The sequence below is a fragment of the Fusarium phalaenopsidis genome (genome assembly GCF_050370095.1).
Source record: "Fusarium phalaenopsidis strain FUZ10S chromosome Unknown contig_32296, whole genome shotgun sequence".
Lineage (NCBI taxonomy): Eukaryota > Fungi > Ascomycota > Sordariomycetes > Hypocreales > Nectriaceae > Fusarium > Fusarium phalaenopsidis.
The window spans coordinates 3,182,030-3,205,193 of NW_028145408.1; the positions used below are offsets into that span (position 1 = coordinate 3,182,030).

At 48.0% G+C, this 23,164-nt stretch overlaps 5 protein-coding genes across 5 annotated transcripts; 3 read left to right on the forward strand and 2 right to left on the reverse strand.

Annotated features, from left to right (window-relative positions):
• Window positions 1-4,479: 4,479 nt before the first annotated feature.
• Window positions 4,480-5,513, forward strand: LRP88_06563 (chaperonin 10-like protein; the record flags this gene model as incomplete). The annotated part of the gene is made up of 2 exons (XM_083243101.1): window positions 4,480-4,756; window positions 4,852-5,513. 2 exons carry the CDS (start codon window positions 4,480-4,482, stop codon window positions 5,511-5,513), a joined length of 939 nt encoding a protein of 312 aa, XP_083102037.1.
• A 3,674-nt stretch (window positions 5,514-9,187) lies between these two features.
• Window positions 9,188-10,157, forward strand: LRP88_06564 (NmrA/HSCARG family protein; the record flags this gene model as incomplete). Its single annotated transcript, XM_083243102.1, has 2 exons — window positions 9,188-9,442; window positions 9,495-10,157. 2 exons carry the CDS (start codon window positions 9,188-9,190, stop codon window positions 10,155-10,157), a joined length of 918 nt encoding a protein of 305 aa, XP_083102038.1.
• Window positions 10,158-12,015: 1,858 nt separating this feature from the next.
• On the reverse strand, window positions 12,016-13,307 carry LRP88_06565 (uncharacterized protein; the record flags this gene model as incomplete). The annotated part of the gene is made up of 4 exons (XM_083243103.1): window positions 12,016-12,155; window positions 12,361-12,746; window positions 12,799-13,088; window positions 13,140-13,307. The coding sequence occupies 4 exons, from the start codon at window positions 13,305-13,307 to the stop codon at window positions 12,016-12,018; spliced, it is 984 nt and encodes a 327-aa protein (XP_083102039.1).
• A 576-nt stretch (window positions 13,308-13,883) lies between these two features.
• LRP88_06566 (glycoside hydrolase family 32 protein) lies at window positions 13,884-15,941 on the reverse strand (the record flags this gene model as incomplete). Its single annotated transcript, XM_083243104.1, has 1 exon — window positions 13,884-15,941. The coding sequence occupies one exon, from the start codon at window positions 15,939-15,941 to the stop codon at window positions 13,884-13,886; it is 2,058 nt and encodes a 685-aa protein (XP_083102040.1).
• A 2,978-nt stretch (window positions 15,942-18,919) lies between these two features.
• On the forward strand, window positions 18,920-20,936 carry LRP88_06567 (sugar porter family MFS transporter; the record flags this gene model as incomplete). The annotated part of the gene is made up of 6 exons (XM_083243105.1): window positions 18,920-18,938; window positions 19,147-19,225; window positions 19,280-19,605; window positions 19,659-20,512; window positions 20,566-20,796; window positions 20,847-20,936. 6 exons carry the CDS (start codon window positions 18,920-18,922, stop codon window positions 20,934-20,936), a joined length of 1,599 nt encoding a protein of 532 aa, XP_083102041.1.
• Between the last annotated feature and the right edge of the window lie 2,228 nt (window positions 20,937-23,164).

Consider the following 23,164-nt stretch of genomic DNA (forward strand, 5'->3'; position numbering starts at 1 on the left):
ATACTATACTTTATAATTATATTTACTACGAGCTAAAACCATTTTTAGATTTCCTTTAAATCTTTATACTTAGCCCTCTAGTAATTATATTTCTAAAAAAAACATATCTTTAGCTTTTCTTATTACCTAATAAAGTTAGAAGCCTAGCGCTTATTAATAAGTGGCGCGTCATAGTTAGCAAGTAGTTAATTAGCTATTGCTTTAATAGCACATAGTCGCGGGGGAAAACCTCGCGTATCTAGGTCGAGAATAAATTAAACTATAATTTATTCCTCTAGATTAAATAATTAGCATGAATTTAAGATAGTATCGCGTCGGGATTAAATGCCCTACTAGCGGCGATATAGCCGCTGCTTATTAATCTTATATATCCTTATAGCGCTTCGGATACTTAGTTTTAGGTTATTTTAAAGGGCTTAAAGGGTAAGAAGCATTCTAGCCTTAGTATTTAGGTCTAATATATTTAGTAGTTAATAATTAATTAATTAAATAAAAAGTTAAGTATAGGAGAGAAAAGTGCGGCGCTTGCTTATCTGCGGCGCTCGCTTATTATATATATTAACCTTATATATAATTATTTTTATTCCCTTAGAAAAAAACTATATAGCTTTTAGAATTAACTCTAGGGAGCTACTTTTATATTTTTTTACTTATCTCTTAAGGTAATCTAACTAAGATTAAGCCTTAAGTATAGTCTTTAGGGTTTTTAAGACCTAAGGGGTTAATAATTTAATTACCTCCTTAGGCAGTATTAAAGTTTATAGCTATATATTAAGCTTTAAGATTATACTTTCTAGGTTAAAAGAAATAAGCCTAGCTCTTTTAAAGACTAACTTAATATTTTTTTTTATTATAATAGCTTAAAATATAATATAAAAGGCTAAAAAAACTTAGTTTTTAAAATATAAGTTATAAAGTATTTAATTAAAAGCTTTATTTCTTAATTATAAGTATTTTTAAATATATTAAAGTATTTAATATTAAGTAGCTAAAATAAATAAAATAAATAAGGTAATATATAAAGCCTAATAATCTTATTTTCCTTATAATATCTCTTAAATTTAATAAAATAATAACTTTTATAACTATTAAGAATTAAAAGATAATAGCGATTATTTAATTACTTAGCTATATACTAATTAAAGTGCTTAAGCTACTTAAGATTAATCTTATTATTAGTCTAGCTATTTTAGGTTATTATAATAACTTAATCGCCCGGGAGGTTACTTTCTTAGTATTAGTTAGCGAGGTAATATTAGCCTGCATTAATAATAAATAGCAGGATCGCTTAGTTATCTATATTAATTACCTAGATAATTATAATCTATTCTTAGTTTCTAAGCTATATTAATTTTAGCTTTTTATACCTTTCTATGCCTATAATAACTATTCCGCTCTAAATTATACCTATTATAAAGCTAATCTTATTAATATTATAAAGATTATTTAATTAAATATTATACTTCGTGATTATATTTGCTATAAGTATAAATTAATTATAAATAATAATTAAATCTTTATACTTAGCTCTTTAGTAGTTATATTTCTAAAAAAAAAATATATCTTAAGCTCTAAGTATTATTTAATAAAGTTATAAGCCTAATATATACTAATTAGTAATATATTATAGTTAATAAGTAATTAATTAGTTATTTCTTTTATATTATATAATTAAGGGGGAAATCCTTATAAGTCTAGGTTAAGAATAAAATAAATAATAATTTATTTCTTAAGATTAGATAATTAATGCAATTAAGGGATCTAATTATATCGCGATTAAATGCTATTCTGCCGGCGATATAGCCTATGCTTAGAGATCTTATAGAGGTTTATAGCGCATTAAATGCTTAGTTTTAGGTTATTTTAAAGTACTTAAAGAGTAAGAAGAGTTTTAGCCTTAGTATTTAGGTCTAATATATTTAATAGTTAAAGAATTAATTAATTAAATAAAAAGTTAGGTATAAGAGGGAAAAGTATAATATATACTTATATGCGACGCATACTTATTATATATATTAAACCTCTTTAAAGAGGGATTTAGCTATAAACTAGAACTAAGAGACTATAATAATTTTCTTCTTTAATCACCGCTAAATAAACTATCTAAATAGCTCTTCTTTAAGCTTTAGCTAAAAGGGTCTCCACGAGGGATCTAAGGCGATAATACTAAGGATCTTATCTCGCCGCTTCTATTAACCGCGAATAGTCTTTTCCTTAACCTTAAACCATATTACCGCCTTAGAAATATACAGTTAATAATATCTATTAATAACTTAAACCCGCCTTAAACCCCTAATATTCGCTTTTAGGTCATAAATGCGGTGGTTAATAAGAAACTAAAGAACCTAGACCTACTTAGCGGGAGAGTATATTTCTTCCTTCCTTTACAGTAGGGCGAATAGCTATGATTTACGCTTAGAAATTAGCTTAGGCTTTAAACCACGCTTATGCCTCGGCGTCACTTATAAATTAGGCTCGCGCTATTCGAGGACCATAATAACTCTCTAAAGATATATCAGAATGCTTTATTCCATGAAAAAGAGTGAATTTTAATCCCTTCATGAAGGGATGACTCTGATATCCGATTCATGAAGAGCCTCACGAGGCTTGACCCGAGAGGGCATAGCGGGCGGGGAAATTGGCCCGGTTCCACTTTGCCAAGAGGCTCAATTTTTCGAGTTTCTACGGTAGATTGGTTCTGGCTCACGCAGATCAGCCTTTCTAGGTGCCTGACCTGCAGGCATGAATCATGACAGGTGAGCCACCAAAAGATAACTATACGTAGCATGGTAGGGATACATCGGGAGAGCACCTGATGCGTCTTTGTAGCAGTGGCGCAGAGCGAGGAGTCTATCCAATACCAACCTGAAGTCATTACTTGGCCGGGAACGATGCGACCCCGTAGCTAAGCTTACTAATTCAGCATCAGAGGTTGCACCCCTGGAACCTCGAACGGCGTGACCCATCGACCTGACCCATACAACTCCCGGGAAGTTGGATGTTTGAGGCTTAACATGCTGCCGATCCCCGAAGGGAGACGCTAAAGTAGGAGTAATTGCCGAGTGGGCCGTTAGGCTCGCGATTCTTCATCAATCATAATCAGGGTCTACGGCATCACTGTCATCCCTTTACTAGATAATCGACTTTTGGGCTGCCAGATCACCCTTACGGGCCTTACCGGCTCCTGAACATGGCTTTGGGATTTCAATCTTGGTTCCTAAAAGAAAAAAAAAATGAACTAACACCTTGCAGCAGTACACTTGACCAAAGTAGAGGACCTGCTCAAAACTACATGTACCCTTTGGATCTCCCCCCCATTCATTCTGGACGGGAATCATTCAGTATTTTTATCTAGGTAGCTTAAAGAAACGTCCATGGTGCTTGAGTGAAGCTCGGTCTAAGTAGCTATTCTCCAATTATTTTCGCCGGGGCATCCTCCAACATCGGTGCAGAAGGGCCGAGGACACCGAAGGGACCAAGCGCCCTCGTCCCTGTTCAAAGAACGGCTTTATAGTGCGACACGGGGATAGCTCTGATAAAGAAGAAGAGGGGCTTCTAATTGAACTTGTTAGAAAGGGAGTGACCGCTACTCGGGAGTGGCGACATCAATGGCGGTGAGAAGTAGTAGAATATCAAGGTTCACGATATCAATATTTTCAAGCGTGACTGGGCATATAATAAAAATCAGGGGTCGTGTAGATTAGATCTGAATCAAAACGGCGAGGGTTAACAAGGAGCTGCCGATGTTGTGGGCAAGTCTAGGGTGGTTGTGGGTAGCATTCGTTCCGTCTGACAAGCCTACCTGACAGCAATCAGGTATTGAAGTTCAGATCCACATAGCTAATGGGGGAAAAAAATCTGGTCCGCTACGGCTATTAATACTAAAATCTGGGAGCGTCATTTCACGATGGTTCGGAGCATTGGGTTGTTAGTAACCCAGAAAATTAGGGCAGTGGATTGGATACCTGGGTGCCATCGTTCTCTCAGCTATGATGGCATTAGTTGAGTTTAGAGATACAATCTATCTACTTAGGTGCAAGGGACACTTGAAAGAGCTTATCTTTTGTCTATCAGTTTTGGCTGCGCAGTAAACTTGGATCATCCTCATACGGTATTACAGAGCAAGTAGGATAGTTATCTCAGCACGTGGATTTTATGAGGACCTCAGTGTCTGAGGGCTTTGCAAGCTGGCTGATATTTGTGTGGCGCGTGTGGCTGACGTGAGCGATGGAGAAGTTCAAGACGATGGCGTCATTTCTGGCTGACGAGGAGGCCCTGTTCGGCTTAACGACGTGCCATCTCTCTGGTCTTGCTTACCAATAAAACATCTTGGTCGATTATCAATCCAGTGATAACAAGGGCCGATGAATCTTGTAAACTCGCTCCTGTGGCAGGACAAGTCAATACATAAAGCCATGATGACTCGCTATTGAGGTCGAAATTGGCATCTCGTTCAGCATGCATAACAACGGCGACAAAATGAAGGCTCTTGTATTAACCATCCGTACCAGGAGCACATCCGTGGAAGACGTCCCTCGCCCCATTCCAAAACCCGGAGAGGTTCTTATCAGGGTGAAAGCGATAGCACTCAACCCAGTAGACCAAATCTACGTCTCAACGCCCATCGCTACCCAAGAGCAGCGGGTCATAGGAACCGACTTTGCCGGCGTAGTCGTTGAAGCGAGCCCGGAACTTGGTGGGTCTTCGGACACTCGGGCCAAACCAGGAACGCGCGTTGCTGGGTTTCTCCAAGGAGGTGCGTTTCGAGTCGGCAAATTGGACGAGTGGATTCCTCGTCATCTGGCGGCCTAGATTGATTGCTAGCATTTGGACCTGAGCTGACAACTATAGCTTGTTCTGTAAACGATCGCCCGGGAGCTTTTGCCGAGTACATCACCGCCCCTTACGACCTAATCTGGGCGATCCCTCCTGGGATGTCCTTAGAAGAGGCATCGACTGTTAGTATGTGCAGCCTGACTGCCGCTCAAGGTCTCTATGCTCGCCTCGGACTGCCGAACCCTTTCTCCGGTTGGCAGGCAGAAAAGGACACTGTCAAGCCGATTAATGTCTTCATCTATGGCTCCTCTACATCCGTGGGCCTCTACGCCGCGCAGCTCGTTCAACTTTCGGCGTCGGCATCTGGGGCCAAAATCCAGCTCATCGGTGCGGCGAGTAAGTCCAAGCACGACTTTTTACGACAAGAGCCCTACAGCTACGATGTTCTTATCGACTACCACGCTGCCGACTGGGTTGAACAAGTTAAGACTGCAGCGGGGGGAAACGGGGTTGATTTTGCCTTGGATTGCATCTCGGAGGGAGCAACCGTTTACGGAACCCACGAAACGTTGGCCACCGGGGCCAAATTCGCAGTATTTCGTGGTCCAGTTGGTAGACGATACGACCCATCCAAACTAAGGATCAAGCCAATCTATGGTGCCGTCTGGGAAGGACTAGGAGTTGAGATCGGGTATAACGGTGAGTATTGTCTCTTGATGCGCATGTATCGGGATTAAGGCTTTGATGTGAGGCTGCGTGTTTTGCTGACTTTTAATCCGCGAAATCTAGGTACAGTAATCTTAGCGAGTCAGGAGGCCCGTGGGTTTGCCCGGCAATACTTTGACTTTCTCAGTGTTGGGACATCTTCAGGACGATCGAGAATCGAGCCAAATCCTGTGAGGATCATGCCTGGTGGCTTTGAGAGAGTTGTTCCAGACGGATTTACTCTACTCGGGTCTGGGTCGGTGTCGCAAAGATCAAACGTCAAGGGTCCCGAGGAGCATATGCGTCCGATCAGTGCTGAGAAGCTGGTCTACCAGGTGTGAACGTCTACGTGATCACGATATAAGTTTGAAAATCCGAGACCGTGTTGCTCTCCATGTTTATGGCCCAATAGGAGGGTGACTCGGCATTTTATGGGATATCCACTTTGTTCTCGATTGCGTTTTCGCTGAGTGACCCTTAAACAACATGACCCCGTGTGAAGCGCGCATGTCAGATCTTTGAAGTTACGGAATTCTTGAGTTGTGGAATTTCGCCGTTCAAGTTCAATATTGGCTTACGTTCACGTGACAACAAGACAGACTCTTGAGTCCCGGCTTGGTGCCATGGACCGACTGAACCTCGGCAAATTTAATAAAGACTACAGTGCATGCTTTCGAGGGGTAAGACCGCTCTTGACACTACTTGAGCCCTCGAGGCCGTTGTCTTAATAGATGGAAGATGAACGACAGGCTTGAGTTAAAAAAGCTGAAGGTGTAGGTTTTGCTCAATGTGTTTCTCCCACGTACCATGTCAATCGATCAAGCCAATAAAACCAAGTTCTTGATCGTATATGAGCAAATTATTCTTAACTATGAAGCAAACATTTGATTGCCTCGTTGTGAGAGCATCTCTGTGATGCGTTGATCCACAGGCCAGCCACTCCCCTAGCTTAAGGCCAACACTGGCACTCTATATAAGCCACTAGTCCCGTGAGAAAAATCCGTCAGCCATAATCATCAACATAAGCCATGAGACTAATGGCATTCTGAGCTTGGGCCCTCCACCTTTTGTATATAAAGTGCTGTTGTCTTGAATGTGGTTATTGGTCTCCGAGTCCAATCAGCCTCCTTCAGTCCCTTGGCTTTTCTCAATGTCGTCTCCAGCATCGAAATCTGTCCTCGTCACAGGGGCGACCGGATTTGTCGCCTCACACCTCATTCTTCAGCTTCTCTCCCGCAACTACAATGTCCGCGCAACAATCCGCGACTCATCAAAAGAATACGCCGTTCGTCGGGATCTCAACGCTGCAGGAGCCAACATCGCCAAACTCGCCTTCTTCGTGGCAGATCTGACTAAAGACGAAGGTTGGGAAGCTGCCATGGATGGATGCGACTATGTTCACCATGTTGCGTCACCATTTCCAAGTCAAGCGCCCAAGGATGAAAATGAGCTGTTGATACCGGCGAAAAAGGGAACGCTCAGAGTTCTCCAGGCGGCAGCGCGTGCCAATGTGAAGCGAGTGGTGTTTACATCATCCTTTGCAGCAATTGGTTACAGAAAACAAGACAAGGACGAATTCGATGAAGGGGATTGGTCAGATCCAGAAGGTCTTCCTGTCTATCACAAGAGCAAACTCTTTGCTGAACGTGCAGCTTGGGATTTTGTGAAACAACAGCAAGACTCGAGGCTTGAACTTGTCGTTATCAACCCTGTGGGTATTTTTGGCCCTGTGCTGGGCCAAAAAGTCTCTTCAAGCATTGGTCTCATCAAGACAATGTTTGAGGGAGGAATGGCAGCCTGTCCACGCATCTACTTCAACTTGGTGGACGTACGCGATCTGGCAAATATGCACATTCTTGCGATGACCCATCCCAAGGCAAACGGAGAACGTTTTATTGCAAGTGGAGACGGAGCGCCCCTGTCTCTAATGGATATTGCCAACATTGTACGTGGTCAGAGACCAGAGAAAGCGGCAAAGGTACCGAAAAGACAGCTACAAGATTGGATGGTGAAGACAATCGGACTCGTGAGCCCTCAAGTGCGAAGTTTGGTCCCCCAACTTGGACAGAGGAGGGCATTAAGCAACCTCAAAGCAAAGAGAATTCTAGGGTGGGAACCAAGAGCCGTGGAGTATTGTTTGGGGGATACTGTAGACAGCCTGGCACAGCATAAGTTGATATAGCTGGGGTGTTGAGTTCTCTACGACGTCTTTACAGCTACACTTGGATAAGACAGCTAGTTTATTTGACTGCAAGTATCAATAATAGTAGTCGATTTGCTAGAATCCTAACAACTCTTTTTTTGATTGCCCTGCCCTGGCACATGAAACCTGGAGCCCAGTGTCATTCAATGGGAGTTCTTTACTTTTAGGCCCCCATTTCCCACAGCTTTCTCGATAGGTCTGGGGGGTTTTGCACCTTGGCCCAAATTACCATTCTCGTTCCTTCGGTCCGATATGCCCATTGTCCTCTACCATAGACGAGGTCAATGAAACCATGGAGAGTCTCTAAGGTACGAACGAGGTTCAGGTCGACCTCGCGAGCCCAGACGATGAAGCTGTCCATTGTGACTGTTTGATAGATGCTGATAATCTATTGCTGTTTTCTTTTTCCTGCTTTGCTTGGGAGTGCGGTTGCAATATGGACCACAATGAGGGAGGTGTATAGGTATTATATGTGTCGAGACAGACTGTGATTCAAAACTCGAAGGACAGGTGATCAGTATGCCTCATCAGATGTGAAAAACGACCCTTCTACGAGGTGATTCAATGATGAATGCGTACAGCCTTTCTTAATCGAGGTGCTCGGACCGTTCTTGTACGTGATACACACCTACCAGCCTGCCTCAGGCTCTGATGCGATGAGCCGGATGATGTGCTGGACTTCAATGTCGCTGAGCTGCAAGCCCTACTAGAAGTCAGAGACGAAGACGTTGTTTCTGTCCTATGCAGTGACTAGCCGTCATAATTCCTGAACAGATTGGCACTGGCTAGGCGATCGGCGTCAACGTACGGCTCGATGTACTGATCGATCTCCACTGTCATTTTGTATCGGCGCAACTACAGTAAGTATGTGAACACAGCGGGCTGGAGGCTAGCAATGGCTTCTATCAAATGAAGCATCATGCTAACCCACAACAAAGGCTTAAGGCCATGCTTGATGTAGGGTCTCAAGGGTGGAAAACCCAAGATAACCTGTAATTGAGATCTTGACGGCTGTTGGAGACAAGCTTGGCGTCATTGGGAATGATTTGAACCTAAAAGAAAGAAGCAAAAGAAAGAGGAAATGATATGGCAAAAGACGCGAGAAGACAGTATTGAATATAAGTTCTTTGACCTGAATAGCACACCCCTCGTTCCGCTGACTAACCTGTGAACTAGACTTGTCATTGTTGGGCATTGATTGGTCGAAACTATCCAACCCCGGCATCTTGGCATTCTCCAGCTTCCGACGCGAAAACGCCTCCTAAGCCGCAGCCAATTAGACATCGTACCACCCCAGGGAAACTAACATCGGTGTCCGATGAACTCCCGACACTTGTAAGCCAGGGGAATGCTTTGTCATGACCCGGAGATTTTCATGCGCAAGCAACGAAGAAGATAGGGCCTTGAATCAGGGCCGAGATATAAAATGCCAACCGTCTACCGTTTGTTGGTTTGGCCCAATACTCACAACATCTTCTCTTATTTCTCACCCCATTCGCCAAAATGTCCCGAGCTTTACTCATCACTGGTGCTACTGGAAAGCAGGGCGGCTCCGTCATTAAAGCCCTGCTTGCTGCCAATGCCGATTTCAATATTCTCGCCGTCACGAGAGACTCATCTTCGCCTTCTGCCAAGAAACTGGCCGAAAAGTCACCTCGGATCAGTCTCGTTCAGGGTAATTTGGATGATGCCGAAGGTATTTTCGACACTGCCAAGGCAGCATCCAAGGTTCCCATATGGGGCGTTTTCAGCATTCAAGTTAGCATTGTCTCCTTTTGTGGTACGTTGTAGGAGCTAATCATTGGAATAGACGCCTGCGATGAACAAGGCCGGTCCCATTATCGAAGAACGGCAGGGCAAGGCGCTTGTTGACGCTGCTATGAAACATGGTGTCCAACATTTTGTCTACTCCTCTGTTGACCGCAGTGGCGCGAAATCCTTTGAAAACGCCACCAATATTCCCCACTTCAAGAGCAAGCACAACATTGAGCACCACCTCGTCCAGAAGTCAAAGGAAGCTGCCCTCGGATGGACCATTCTCCGTCCTGTAGCCTTTATGGAGAACTTCGATGGCGGGTTCCTCGGCAAGGTGTTTGCGACGTCGTGGAGATTGGTTGTCAAGTCGCGTCCCCTTCAGCTCATTGCCACTGCCGATATTGGGGCCTTCGCCGCAAAGGCTTTCATGTCGCCGCGAGAATTCAATGGGCGGGCAATTTCTCTCGCGGGAGATGAGTTAACCTACGAGCAGATGGCGACGCTGTACTCGAAAAAGATACAGTCAGGTGTGCCGGCTACTTGGGCTCTGGTAGCAAGACTGGTGCTCTGGCTGTCAGAGGAGATGGGTACCATGTTTACATTTTTCGAGAAGGAGGGATATGGAGCGAACATCAAGGAACTCAGGGAGGAGCACCCAGAGCTAATGACTCTTGAAATGTGGCTGGATAAGTCCTCGTTTCCTAAGAAGGATGCTTAGAGGAATCTTTGGATGAAGTGACACTGCTGGATGGGGGCTAGGAGTTGTTCCAAGTTTGAAGATTCTTTTTGTTAAGTCTGTTGAAAGTAGAAAATGCCGAGAAAGTGGAGGTCATTAATATTTATAGAATTGTAAATTCATGAATAATAGAACCAGCGTGCCTAAATTCTCTCAACTATGAATGAGTTATCAAGCTACACACCCCATACTTTCCCAGATCCTCAAGACCACGCAACGCCATTTCAGCCATGGCAGATTGGAAGACACTCGCATCAGCTCATGCTTCCAAGAAGCTGATTTCGATTCCTTCCGACTGGATCCTCAACGCTGCCAAGTTGCGAGAGATCAGTGGAGCATGAACACCAAGGGAAGGCCAATTGATCGAACTGGATGCTGGTCGAGAGTCGGGGCTCTTGAGTGAGAGAGAACTCACCATTACCCAGGATCTCAGTGCCACCGATATCTTGGAAAATATCCACGATAAAAAGGTCTCTGCTGAAGAGGTCACTATTGCTTTCTGCAAGAGGGCCGCTTTGGCCCAACCGCTGGTAAGTCCAATCTTTCCTAAAACGATGGGGTGTTGAAGCTGAACGTTATAAATAGACTTCCTGTTTGACCGAAATCTTTTTCAGCGAGGGTATCGTGAGAGCAAGGTGGATTCGCAAAACAACATCTTCGGCAGGACATTGAACCCTCACAACACCTCTCTCACTGCCGGCGGCTCCAGCGGAGGGGAAGGAGCTCTCGTGTCTTTCCGAGGGTCACCACTTGGCGTAGGAAATGACTTGGCCGGCTCCGTCCGCATCCCTGCCCTTTGCTGTGGTGTTTATGGATTCAAACCCACTGCTAACCGAATTCCTTTCGCGGGACAGACACACTACCCCTTTCCAGTGTCCTGGCTCTCCAGTGCGATGCCAGTTGTTGGACCCTTGGCTAATTCCCTTGATGACTTGCATCTCTTCATGGAGACGGTCTCCAGATGTGTGCTGTGGAAATACGACGCCACGGCCCTAAACATCCCCTGGCGAAGCCTTGATTCTAGACCTGACCGGAAACTAACCATTGGTGTTATCGCTGAAGACCCCGACTATCCTCTGCACCCTCCAGTCCGGCGAGCTCTCATCGAAGCAACTTCTATTTTGCGCGACGAGGACACAATGTTGTTGACCTACCTGCCAGCCCTGGGCGAAGTCCCGGCCTTGGTGCTAGGATTGGTTATCAGTTCTTCGGCCTGAGTGCTTCTGGCACCAAAGACCTCTCAAAGGAGCTTGGCGAGCCTTTGATTACTTCCGTGGCAAGCCAGATGCATCCATTTTCCCGAGGTGGGCTACCCGTATCGCCAGAGTTGGGAATTGCGGAACAATTTCATGCGCTCAACATCGCGCGGGGTGTGTATGCTGAAGCCTGGAAGCAGATATGGCTGGAAAACCAGCTGGATGTGGTTCTCGCGCCCAGTACAGTGAGCATGGCTGTACCTCATGACACCTATGGGGTCCCCGTGTACACCATGATGTGGAGCGTTTTGGATGTAAATTACCTTTGTGCATGTACCTTGTACGATGAGTATGACCTGACGTTCTTGACAGTATCCCGCAGCGGTTATTCCCTTCGGCAAGGTCTGCCGAAACAAGGATCCCGAGCCCGAGGTTGTAACAGCTCCATTTGTTCCTGATTGTAAGTGGCTCCTTTTTCCTTTCAAGCTCAGCCTCAATTCAAGGACCTATTGAGATTCTACATCTATCAATATCCACTTGCTAACTTGTGTAAGACACCCCAGAGTCAAATGATGGCGTGCCATGTTCGCTGCAGATTGTTACCCCCACTCTACAAGATGAAGAGTGTTTGAATGCAGCAAGCATTATTCAGAGATGTCTGAACCGTGGCAAATAGAGTTGTCACGCAAGAGGTCTCGGATGCCAGGGACTTGCACTGCCATGTCAATGATTTCGGTGCTTCTGTCGTTGATGTCACGACCATGGGAGTGAGGATACTGCGATGCTGTTCAAATGTTTGGTAGTATTTAAATAGAATAACTAGTATTAGGGCCGCTATCGTTACTCCCGTTTCTTATAGCATTTATCACCCCGCATGAATGCAATGGGTAGCGGCGAAGGAACACCATCCGCAGTCGATATGCTCAGACATGCATTATTAGGAACTCTCTCAACCTGCTGGACTGACACCAAATCATCACTTCCTTGACAAGATGCTCGAACTGCTCCTCTCCCGTTCATCTCAGTCCAGTCAACAGGCAATCCAATCCCAGAGTTGCTAAACGGGAGTTGGTAGATCTGATTCATTTTATGGCGGCTAAGCTTATCCAGAGCCGTCTTGAAGTCGTCGAGTATGATTGTATCCGTCAAGCACTTGAACACGGACGCAAACTTCCAGAAGGGATTAATGCCGCCGAGCCCTAGTACTGGTGTCACAGCAAGAAGGTCTAGAGCGATAAAGAGGAGGCTGAGACACATGCTGAAGAGCAAAATGCCGAAACGGGGCGAGACGCGGATAATCTCGATCAGACCGAACTCGTAGCGGTATTTGATGTTCCAGAAGAGGTTCGCTGTGGTGAAGATCCACCATGGATCGCTAGACATGAACTGTGAGCCAGTATTCTCAAGCACTCTTTAACGAGGCTCACCGGCATAGGGCTTCCAATGGCCTACTAGACACGAAAATACGGTGGTTAATGTTGTTAAAATATGTAAAGTTCGCATAGAGTTCGAGCACCCAGTATGGTTGGACAAGAACTATCGTGCTGATATATATCAAGCTACCTCTTGGCCGTAAGAAGGGCTTGTTCTTCATCCAGGAGATGACATTATGCAATGTCCAGGATGCGATAAGGAGGACAGCAGTCGAAGAGAGATACCAGCCCCAGATTGGGGGGTTAAAGAAGGTAAAGAAGCCATTCGGTGCCGCTAGGACAAGCTGAAGTTATTATAAGCCGCTGCTTGACTTTGTATTCGAGTGGCGATTTACCTCGACTAGAATGAGTTTATGCAGTAATACCCCCGATCGCATGTTTGCCAGGGTAATACTGGCCATGATGAGCAGAGATCCAATTAAGAACCCCTGTGACCACGCCTCGATGGTTAGATGCGCCGTGTCTGTCGGCTTGGATCCGGGAGTTGATGTCGGTTCTGCCATACTGCCACCTCAGGAAGGGGAGTTAGGTGAGAGTTGAAGGAAACGGAGGGCGGATGACGAAGACAGGATAATCCAACGGCCCATTTATGAGGACAGACTTCCCCGCATCGCACTCGGTGCTATCCATATTAGCGTCGCGCTTGACCCCATTCCCTCCACACCACCCCAGATTATGGCGTTGGCCCTAACACTGCAGCATCCCAGCACTGTTCCTTGTCGACCAGGCAAGTTGTCACAGTCAACCCTGCTTTACTGATGCTAAAGCAGGCCATCGCTTAGAGGCTGGGTCTGTGCATGGGTGAGGAGGAGTATCGCGCTTGAATTCCGTCCATCCAAAGAGATGGGGTCATTCATGTACAATTTGCGGAATTTCTCACATCGTCACTGTGGTGAAGCCTTCGGTCTTTACACGTTCTGTGGCTGAAGTTTAAAGAACACAATGTAACCCCATAATTAGTCACGCAGGAGCAGTACATTTATCGTAAATGCAAGATAACTACATACCAAAGAGGAAGAAACAGCGTGATCCATCACCTTAGTCGTTCATCAGTCACTACTTGAGAATCTACAACTACTCTAACACCAGCTGGAACCAAGAGGCGTGAGCTTGACCGAATCAAAGACTGCATTCCCATCACGTCCAGCAATCGTGATGTCCTTGGACTCCTGGTATCGCGGCCAAACATTAGCAGTCATGACTGTTCCATCACCAGCAAAGATCTCCAGACTTGATCGGTCGACAAAGATATCCAGAATCAGCTTGCCCTTGTGCGATACATCAATGACGGCCTTCCAATTCCCCGCCTGCCCGTACCCAGCGTCACTTGTGTCGAGGGTCAGAGTACGTTCAGCTGTGGCGTAAGTCAACAGAACCGATTCTGCCTTTGACTTGAAGAGCGATATAGTGAAAGACGACGCCGTTGTAGCGCCGAGGTCTACCGCAACTTGCAGCCTCGCTGTGTTGGAGCTGCCGATGACCAGAGGAGTCTCACCAACGCTACGCTGTCCAAACTTCTTCGCCGGGCCAGCTGCAAGCTTGTCGAGCGCCTTAATGGGACGGCTACCAAGACCCCCATTATCACGGATGAAAAGCTCCCTGGTCACTGACTGCGAACCAGCCCATCCATTAACGCGGCTCGGCCATTTGGACGTAGGCCAGTTACCCATCCAAGTAATAGCCAAGTCACGGCCCGTCTCATCCTTGTACCACTGCATAGCGTAGCTATCAGGCCCGGCATCAATGAGCCCGCGCTTCTCGCTCGTGAAGACGGTTCCATTGTACGTACCCGTCTCGTACCATCCCAGCGCGTTGCCGCCGTAGAACAGAACCCACTTGTCGCCAAGGGAAAAGAAGTTTGGACACTCCCAGACGTCACCCGTGCTGCCGTCGCCTGTGTACAAGATGCCAACGTAGCTCCAGGAGAGCAGGTCCTTGGAGCTGTAGAGCAAGACTCGGCCACTGACATCGTTGCTTGAGCCAATGGCCATCTTCCATGATTTGTCTGTAGGATCGTAAAAAGGCTTTGGGTCGCGGAAGAACTTGGGTGCGCCTGGAGGAGGGTGTGGGATGATAGGATTGTTGGAGTCGAGTTCGAAGCGGATGCCGTCCTTGCTAGTTGCGGTGGACACCACCTCCTGCACCACATCAGGATGGAAAGCCGTGTCCGTGTAGTCGGTGAAGATGAGGCGCAGCTGGTTGCCATGAAGTTTATCGACGACTGCCGCACCCGTGAGGCGCCCAGAAGTATCCTTGGGGTCATCTGTGTCCCTGGGAGATAACGCAATGGGCAGCTCACGCCAATGTACCGCGTCAACACTCTCAGCATGCGACCAGTACATGGGACCCCAGAAAGGGGCGTCAGGGTAGAACTGGCTGAAGAGATGATGGCGGCCCTTCCACTGGCTGAGTCCGGCCGGATCGTTGATCCAACCCTGATACTGAGTGTAGTGGAACTGGGGACGCATAGGGTCTGCTGCCATGAGGAAGCAGGAAGGCGAGCTGTGAGCGGCTGGCTGATTTGCCTGGCCAAAAATGTTGAATGTGAGGTCCTTGCCATCTCCCAATGCATCGCAGCCAACGCGGATGTCATCGACATTGATATGACCCCACGAGTCGGAAGTGCTACTGTCGTGCACGACAATGTGTACTTTCTGTCCTGCCCACTTGCTGGTATCCCACGTGACGCGGATCAAAGCTTCATCGTTGGCGCCTGTCTGCTTGAGAAGAAGTTTATCGTCTTTGTCTCTCACGAGACCAACGTACAGCTTCTCAACATCATAGCCGCCGCCAATGAGGAAGCTCATGACGGAGCTCGCCCGGAAAGAGCTCGACTTCAACTCTCCCACGGCTTTCTCTCCACCCTGTGCGGTGCCCAGGATGAAGCTTATTCCGGCCTGACCGAAGGGGCCACCCCAGTAGGAGGTTTCAGAAGAGACTGAGTTGCTTCCGAAGGCATCACCGCTCGCAACACGCCATCCTTCGAGGCCTTCCTCGAAGCTAGGGTTGCGGGGGCCTAGGTACTGGTGGGAGCGGCAATTTGGAAGTTTTGGGACAGAGGCCGCGTTTGCTGTTGACGCAGAGAGCGCCAGCAAAGCGATCGTCTGCGCTGACAACGGATGAAGGGGGAAATGCATGTTGAAGACAGTCTTGGTCAAGAAGAGTAGGTAGTGGCGATGCGAGGTTATTCAAGACTGAGGAGAGAATGAGACGCTCCTTATTCACAAAGCGAAAGCGCAGCAGCTTGATATATGTATGTTTTGCCGGAGAATAACGAAACGCCCGTCTGTCTTTCACGATCCAATCTAACTCTAACCTCACAGCGACTCAACCCTCGTGCCCGAGCCCATGCACGTGGGACACAAATGCCTCTCCCTCCTCGTGCCGGTCGTGGAGAAACGCCCGTCATGTCTCTCCAGCTCCTGTAGCCGTCGAGTCAGAGTATGGTCGACCGGGGGTACAGTGGGTCTCAAAAAGTAACGACACATTTTCCCGTACCCCGCTCTCACTTCGACCTCCACCAAATTCATCACCAACTTCAATTGTTCATCACGCAGTCAATTTACGTCCAAATGGCGCCAACCCAGCATCATTCTCCTCATACGAGAACGAGGATTGTTTGGAGGTACAACTCGGGCATGTCGGCCGCCCAGATCGCGCGGGAAGAGGGCGTCTCTCGGCATGCAATTTATGGTGTGGTCCGAAGATATCGCGACCAAGAGAGTGCCGCGGACCGACCCAAGTGCGGCCGGCCGCGCATCATTAGAGAGAGGGAAAGAAGAAGAATCTTGAGGGTTATTGCCCAAGACCCTCATCTTCAGATACGTGAATTGATTGAGGAAGCCGGGTTAAGCTGCTGCAGGGCAACTTTAGTCTCATACCTTCGGAAGGAAGGGATTATGCATTACAAGTCCCTTCTTCGACCTTTCCTCAGTGAGGCTAACGCTAGGAAGCGTCTACGGTTCGCCCGGAGGTATGTTCATATGGCTGAGGACTTTTGGGAGAAATGGACCTTCTCTGATGAGGTTATCGTCGCTCGAGGAGAGGGCCAGAGGCGTACATGGGTCTTCTGTAAACCGGTATTTCTTCTTCTCACGAGTATGACTCTTCTGACTATCCCTAGCACGAGAGACTGTTCAGACAGAATATTCAGACTCGAGTCACGCCGACACGTCACTCACAGATGTTCTTCAGTGCCTTCAACCTTCGCAGACGTCTCCCGATGGTCCCCCTGGCCGGCGATCCAGAAAGCCCTCGCGGCGGAGTAAGAGTAACTGCGAGGATTATTCTCGAGTGCTTGCAGCAATTCCTTCCCCGGATCGTGACAAGGAACAGTTACTTCCAGCACGACAACGCCAGCACCTTTACAGCCCATATCGTCAGAGACTGGATCTATGAGTGGTGTGAGAATCGGAGGGCCCAGGTTGTGGACTGGCCGCCTTGCAGCCCGGACCTCAACCCCATAGAAAACCTATGGGCAATCCTCAAAGAGAGGATCTGCAAGCGATATCCGGAGCTCACATACATGCCCAAGACCGACGAAGCAAAGCAGGCTCTTATTGCAGCTGCGATCGAGCTATGGCAAGAGATTGAACCGGAAGTCATCGATAACCTAGTCCACTCAATGAAGCAAAGGATGCAGGCTGTTGTGCGGGCCCACGGCTGGTATACTAAATATCAGATACACAAAAAAATGCAGCTCTCAATTATCTACAGATTGATATATAATACGATGCAATTGGCCTTCATTTGGTTGCGCAATAAGGCGCTGAAGATGTAGTCTCATTTGGTGGCGGTACTGATACGGCGGGGAAACCCGGAATGTGTCGTTACTTTTTGAGACCCACTGTAGGTTGCGGGGAGAGCGTGCGGGGAAGGAGGTCTGGGAATGGAGGCCTGCCTTTAGCGGTTAGTTCACGGGCCGGGATGCTCGCGGACAGTTCTGGCTCCTCCGCGATCATGGGGGCGCATGGAATCCAACCCCGGATCCTCCGTACGAGTCAGTTCATCTCCAAACGTCGGCCTAGGATGTCGTCATCAAGAAGCGCGACAGCTACGACAGCTACGTAAAGAGCTTGGTGTTGAAATTTGTCCTCATGCATTGCAACCCATCGTGCAGAGAACATTCAGAGAACAATTCCGCATGTCCTAAATCGTCCTCTCGCAGACGGTAGCCAACCATGGCCACTCTAGTTGCATGCATTTCTGTTATTCTAGAAGGTCGCTAGACGATCTTAGCATACATGGAGTTGCATTTGTCGTGCTGGGGCCGTCCCGTCGTCTAGACTTCGCGGAGCACAAAATCCGGTCCGCGGCCCACATCTGCGGAAAACGCCCGTTGGGCCTCCGAAAGTGATGCTGATCGCAGGGTAGGAAGACGAGAGAGAGGCTAAAGGAGAGAGGCTAAAGACTCTGTCGTCATGACAATCATTGGCCAAGATGAGATCTGGAAGCGAACTTCTCTTTTTGAGATCACGGCGATCTAAATCTTAATACTCACTAGGCATATCCATTTGTCCTCTTGCTGTCACAGTAGAGTCAAAGTCTTTGTACTCTATTCCCTCTTACCTGTCGAATAAGTGTTATTTTCTTCTATTATTATTCAGCAAAGAGTAATAGAACAGCAGACAGTAAGTAGATACGGACTCGTTTGGAGTTTCAATGGGGCCCCTTTATGGTCTACCCTTGCAAGAGACACAAAAGAACTGGATCCATGGTAGCGATGCGGAATGGCATGCTTCCATGTACCTGACCGTGGATACTTCCATGCAGCGATTTACACGTGGTTAGCCTCTCTGCTTCAGACAGCCATTCAATGATCCCTGATCATCATAGGATTGTTGCTGCCCCAGCCTAATGAGCTGATAACTAGCTGCATGAAAACAGCCCGGTCAACGCCGCTGTGGCCGGGTTCTCTACCCTTGAGCTCTCAATCAATGTCTCATCTAGCATTCCTACCTTCCAACTCTGGCAAAAGTGGTTGGTCTTATCTACCGATCCTGAGCAACTACATCCCGTCGAAGGAACAAGGAACCAACAACTGCCTTAGCTCATCGGCATGGCCGAGCTTCTCCTCTTCAGCATCTCCACGCATCCACATTAAACAACACCCACCATGATACGTCGGTTGAAACGTAGATGATAGCAAAGAGAGAAGGTTCAAGCTTCTGCCTCGTCCAGCTTGTGACCGAGAATCTATATCTATCTTCCCAAACCCCACATGGCGATCCAACACCCAACCCGCATCCTCATTCCCTACAAGCAAAACACTTATCAAGCACTCTACAGCTTACAACAGCCATCAGATCAGCAAAATGGGCGCCTCAAAGCTCACTCTGTCAGTGCCCAAAGATGAGGCTGGCAAGTCTTGGCCGGCCATCGCCGTGGGAGCCTTTGTCGCCTTCGGTGGCGTTCTCTTTGGGTATGATCTCAACTGTCTTTGTAGGCCATGACATGTTCACTGACCGAAGTTCAGATACGACACCGGTACGATTGGCGGCATCTTAGCCATGGAATACTGGAAGGAACTCTTCTCGACTGGTTACACCGACTCTCACGGCCAGCCTGATGTTTCTCCCTCCCAGTCGTCCGCTATTGTCTCCATCCTCTCGGCAGGCACATTTTTCGGCGCTCTATGCTCCCCGTTCCTTGGAGACTATATCGGTCGTCGATGGGCGCTTATCGCATCGTCGTGGGTGTTCAACTTTGGTGTCATTCTTCAGACTGCGGCTGTCTCCATCCCTCTCTTCTTGGCTGGTCGGTTCTTTGCTGGGTATGGCGTTGGCCTGATCTCAGCTTTGAGTAAGCTCATATCCCAAATCCCAACGAGATCCGTTGTACTAACAAGCATATAGTTCCGCTTTATCAATCCGAGACTGCCCCGAAATGGATCAGAGGCGCCATAGTCGGTGCTTACCAGTTCTCCATAACCATCGGGCTTCTCCTGGCCGCCGTGGTCAACAACGCAACTCAAGGTCGAGATGATACTGGCTCATACCGAATCCCCATTGCCGTTCAATTTGCCTTCTCAATCGTCCTGATTGGCGGGATGTTGGTCCTCCCTGAAACCCCTCGCTACTTCGTCATGCGAGATAAGATCGAACAGGCCGCCCTGGCCCTGGCGAAGCTGAGGAGACTCGCTCCAGACCATCCCGCCGTTCGAGAAGAGCTGAGTGAGATCAAAGCAAACTACGACTACGAAAAGAGCGTAAGCAAGGCGAGCTACCTGGACTGTTTCCGCGGTCCGATCGCCAAGAGGCAGTGGACAGGCATGGGTCTTCAGGCCCTGCAGCAGTTCACCGGAGTCAACTTTATCTTCTACTACGGCACGCAGTACTTCAAGAACTCTGGCATGGACGACTCTTTTATAGTCCAGGTCATCACCTCGTGCGTCAACGTGGGCTCAACGATCCCAGGGCTCTACGCCATCGATAAGTGGGGACGCCGCCCGCTGCTATTCTGGGGCGCTGTAGGCATGTGCGTCTCGCAATTCATCGTCGCCATGCTAGGCACTTTGACTACGTCTCAGGACAGTGCCGGTACTACCATCGTGCATAACGTCGCGGCTCAGAAGGCTGGCATTGCGTTTATCTGCATCTATATCTTCTTCTTCGCGTCGACCTGGGGACCTATCGCTTGGGTTGTCACCGGTGAGATCTTTCCGCTGCAGACACGTGCCAAGAGTCTTTCCATCACAACCGCAACCAATGTAAGACATCTTTCCCGACTCTTCATAGACCGACTTATGACTAACTCATGTAGTGGCTCCTCAACTGGGCTCTCGCATTTGCAACGCCTTACCTCGTCAATTATGGGCCAGGCAATGCAAACCTCCAATCCAAGATCTTTTTCATTTGGTTCGGCGCCTGTTTCATCTGCGTTGCCTTTGTATACTTCTTTATCTATGAAACCAAGGGGCTTACCTTGGAAGAAGTCGACGAGCTGTACAACGAAGTCGGCAGCGCTCGGAAGAGCGTTGGATGGGAGCCTACCGTCACCTTTCTAGAGCGTGAGGTTGCCGCTGGCCATGGACCGGCTCTTAGCCTGGACGACGAGAAGTCACAGGGCTAGAACATCATCACAGGCTGGGACACGACAATGTTGAGCATTGCCAATTTAGTGCGGCTGCTTGAGGGCACATAGTAAAAGCACCACTGCTCTCATAGCTGAAGCTCAACTTCACTTGGATAATTGCCTTGGGAGTAGATTACCTTCGGAACTATTGGTGTCAAGATACTTCTTAGACGCCAGATATAAACCGCTTACCTGAGTTGATCTTCTCAGGGTAGCAACATTTTACATTCAATTGATCATAGTTAGATGAATGGAAAGGCAGGGGTTAGATATATTTAAACACGTAAACAGAATATGATGGTTGCTGCGAAATTCTAGCATATCAGCCTTCACACAGTTGCATCTAGGCCTTGGCAAAACAGAAAACAAAAAGAAAGTAACTCTTTAAATAGATATATACATGTGTCAAGCCTTTAAAATATCAGAATCAAGTCAGCGTGAGCCTGCCACATCAATGAAGCCCGTGCAAATCATATCTCCTTGATTGATCAGACCCCTGTCCAAACCTGCAACTATCGGCCCGAGAGCTTACGGCCGTGCACCGGGATATGCACCGGAAAATGGGTCCGAGCAAGGACAGGGATCCATGCCCACCAATTGAAGAGCTAAACCATGCCTCAGCACTTCGGCATGCAGGGGGCCCTGGCTCGTTTAGGACTTCTAGAAGAAGCAGGAAGTATTCTAGCGTGCCGCTAGAAGGAACCAAGTGGCCGCAGATCCCTTGAGCGAAGCGACCAACTCTCCTCAACTGGCTCGAGACTCCTCACATTGGACGCTTCTTGGGCAGAGACAGGTGTTCAACGGGGTCAACAGAGTCATGGCCTCCTGAATCAGGACGAGTGATTGCGGGGTTGACGCGTGAGTGGAGTGACATCCTTCGCGTTCCCCGGACTCGAAACGATATATTTATAGCTGGAACGTTGACAAGTCTCAGAACGCCAAGCCGGAGCCGCTCGGAATATCCACACTATAGCGATGGGGGAGTACCAGAGAAAGAAGCTAAACATTGCTTGCGATGTTTGTCGAGGACGAAGAACGAAATGCGACGGCCAGCGACCCAAGTGCGGCTTCTGTCAGCTCCAGGGTAGTCGTTGCGTCTATCAGGCTGCTCCCCAGCCGCCACCATCAAGGTGAGGGATTTCATCACTGAGCACAAAAGTTCTGAAGGACTCACTCGTCACATCCAGGCTGGAGCTTGACATTGCTGGCATGCGCGAACGACTGGAGGATATCATGGGCCTCCTCGTGTCGGACCAGCGGCGGGGCAACGACGCTCGCTCATGGTCTCTCCCTGCAGCCAGCAGAACTGCTTCACTGCATGCATCATTCCAACCTTCTCCGCGAGCTTTGAGTGACCATGAGGTCAAGTATGAGCCAGACGATTCCGAATTCCCCATCATGGTTCTTCAGCGGAGAAGCATGATGATCCTCCTTGGCCTCGATCCGGACTTGGGCGTCTGGTTGAGTAACATGGAGCGACCTACCAGCTTTTCATCGAGGCGAGACCAGACTGTTGTTCCTACGAGGGTGTTTTTGTTGCCCCCAGAGAGCATATACTCTACCCTCCACGCCTTTTCTGAAAGGATACACGTCTGGCTACCGGTACTCTCCTCCGATTTTCAAGAATCATTTCATCAGTGCATCAACGGACAGAGTCCATCGCATTCAGACACTTGTCTGGTTATGTTGGTCATGGCTCTCGGGTCATTTGCCGCCGCAGACACAATCACATCAGCCCTTGACCAACAACTTGGTGCTGAGTATTTCGCCGAAGCATCCAAATTGCTTCCAGAAGTTCTCCTTGACTTCAGTGTCAGGAGCCTGCAGTGCTTAACTTTCTTTGCTGTGTATTACATGCACCTCATCCGGCCATGTCAGGCACACGATCATATCCTCATGGCCTCAGCTAGAGCACAGAACATGCTCAAGATCCACTTTCAAGGAAGTGATACGAAGACAGTGGAAGCTTTGCGCCGCGCCTACTGGGCCATACTACTGATAGAAAGCGAGCTGTCTGTTCAGCTTGACCTCCCAGACAGCGGGATCTGGAAACACGAGGAAGACGTCCAGCTGCCGTCTCCCAACGGGATCTGGCACTTCTCCCTCCCCGGGGATAGCGCCATGTCGTCTCCATCGTCACAGACCTTTGAGCTTAGCTCTGATACCACCCCGGTTTACTTCTTAGCCGAAATAGCTATGCGCAGAATGTTGCGGCGCTGCACAACATCACTCAGAAAATCCACCGAGGGCGAGTTCAGATATGCACCAGTCATCGCCAGAGAGCTAG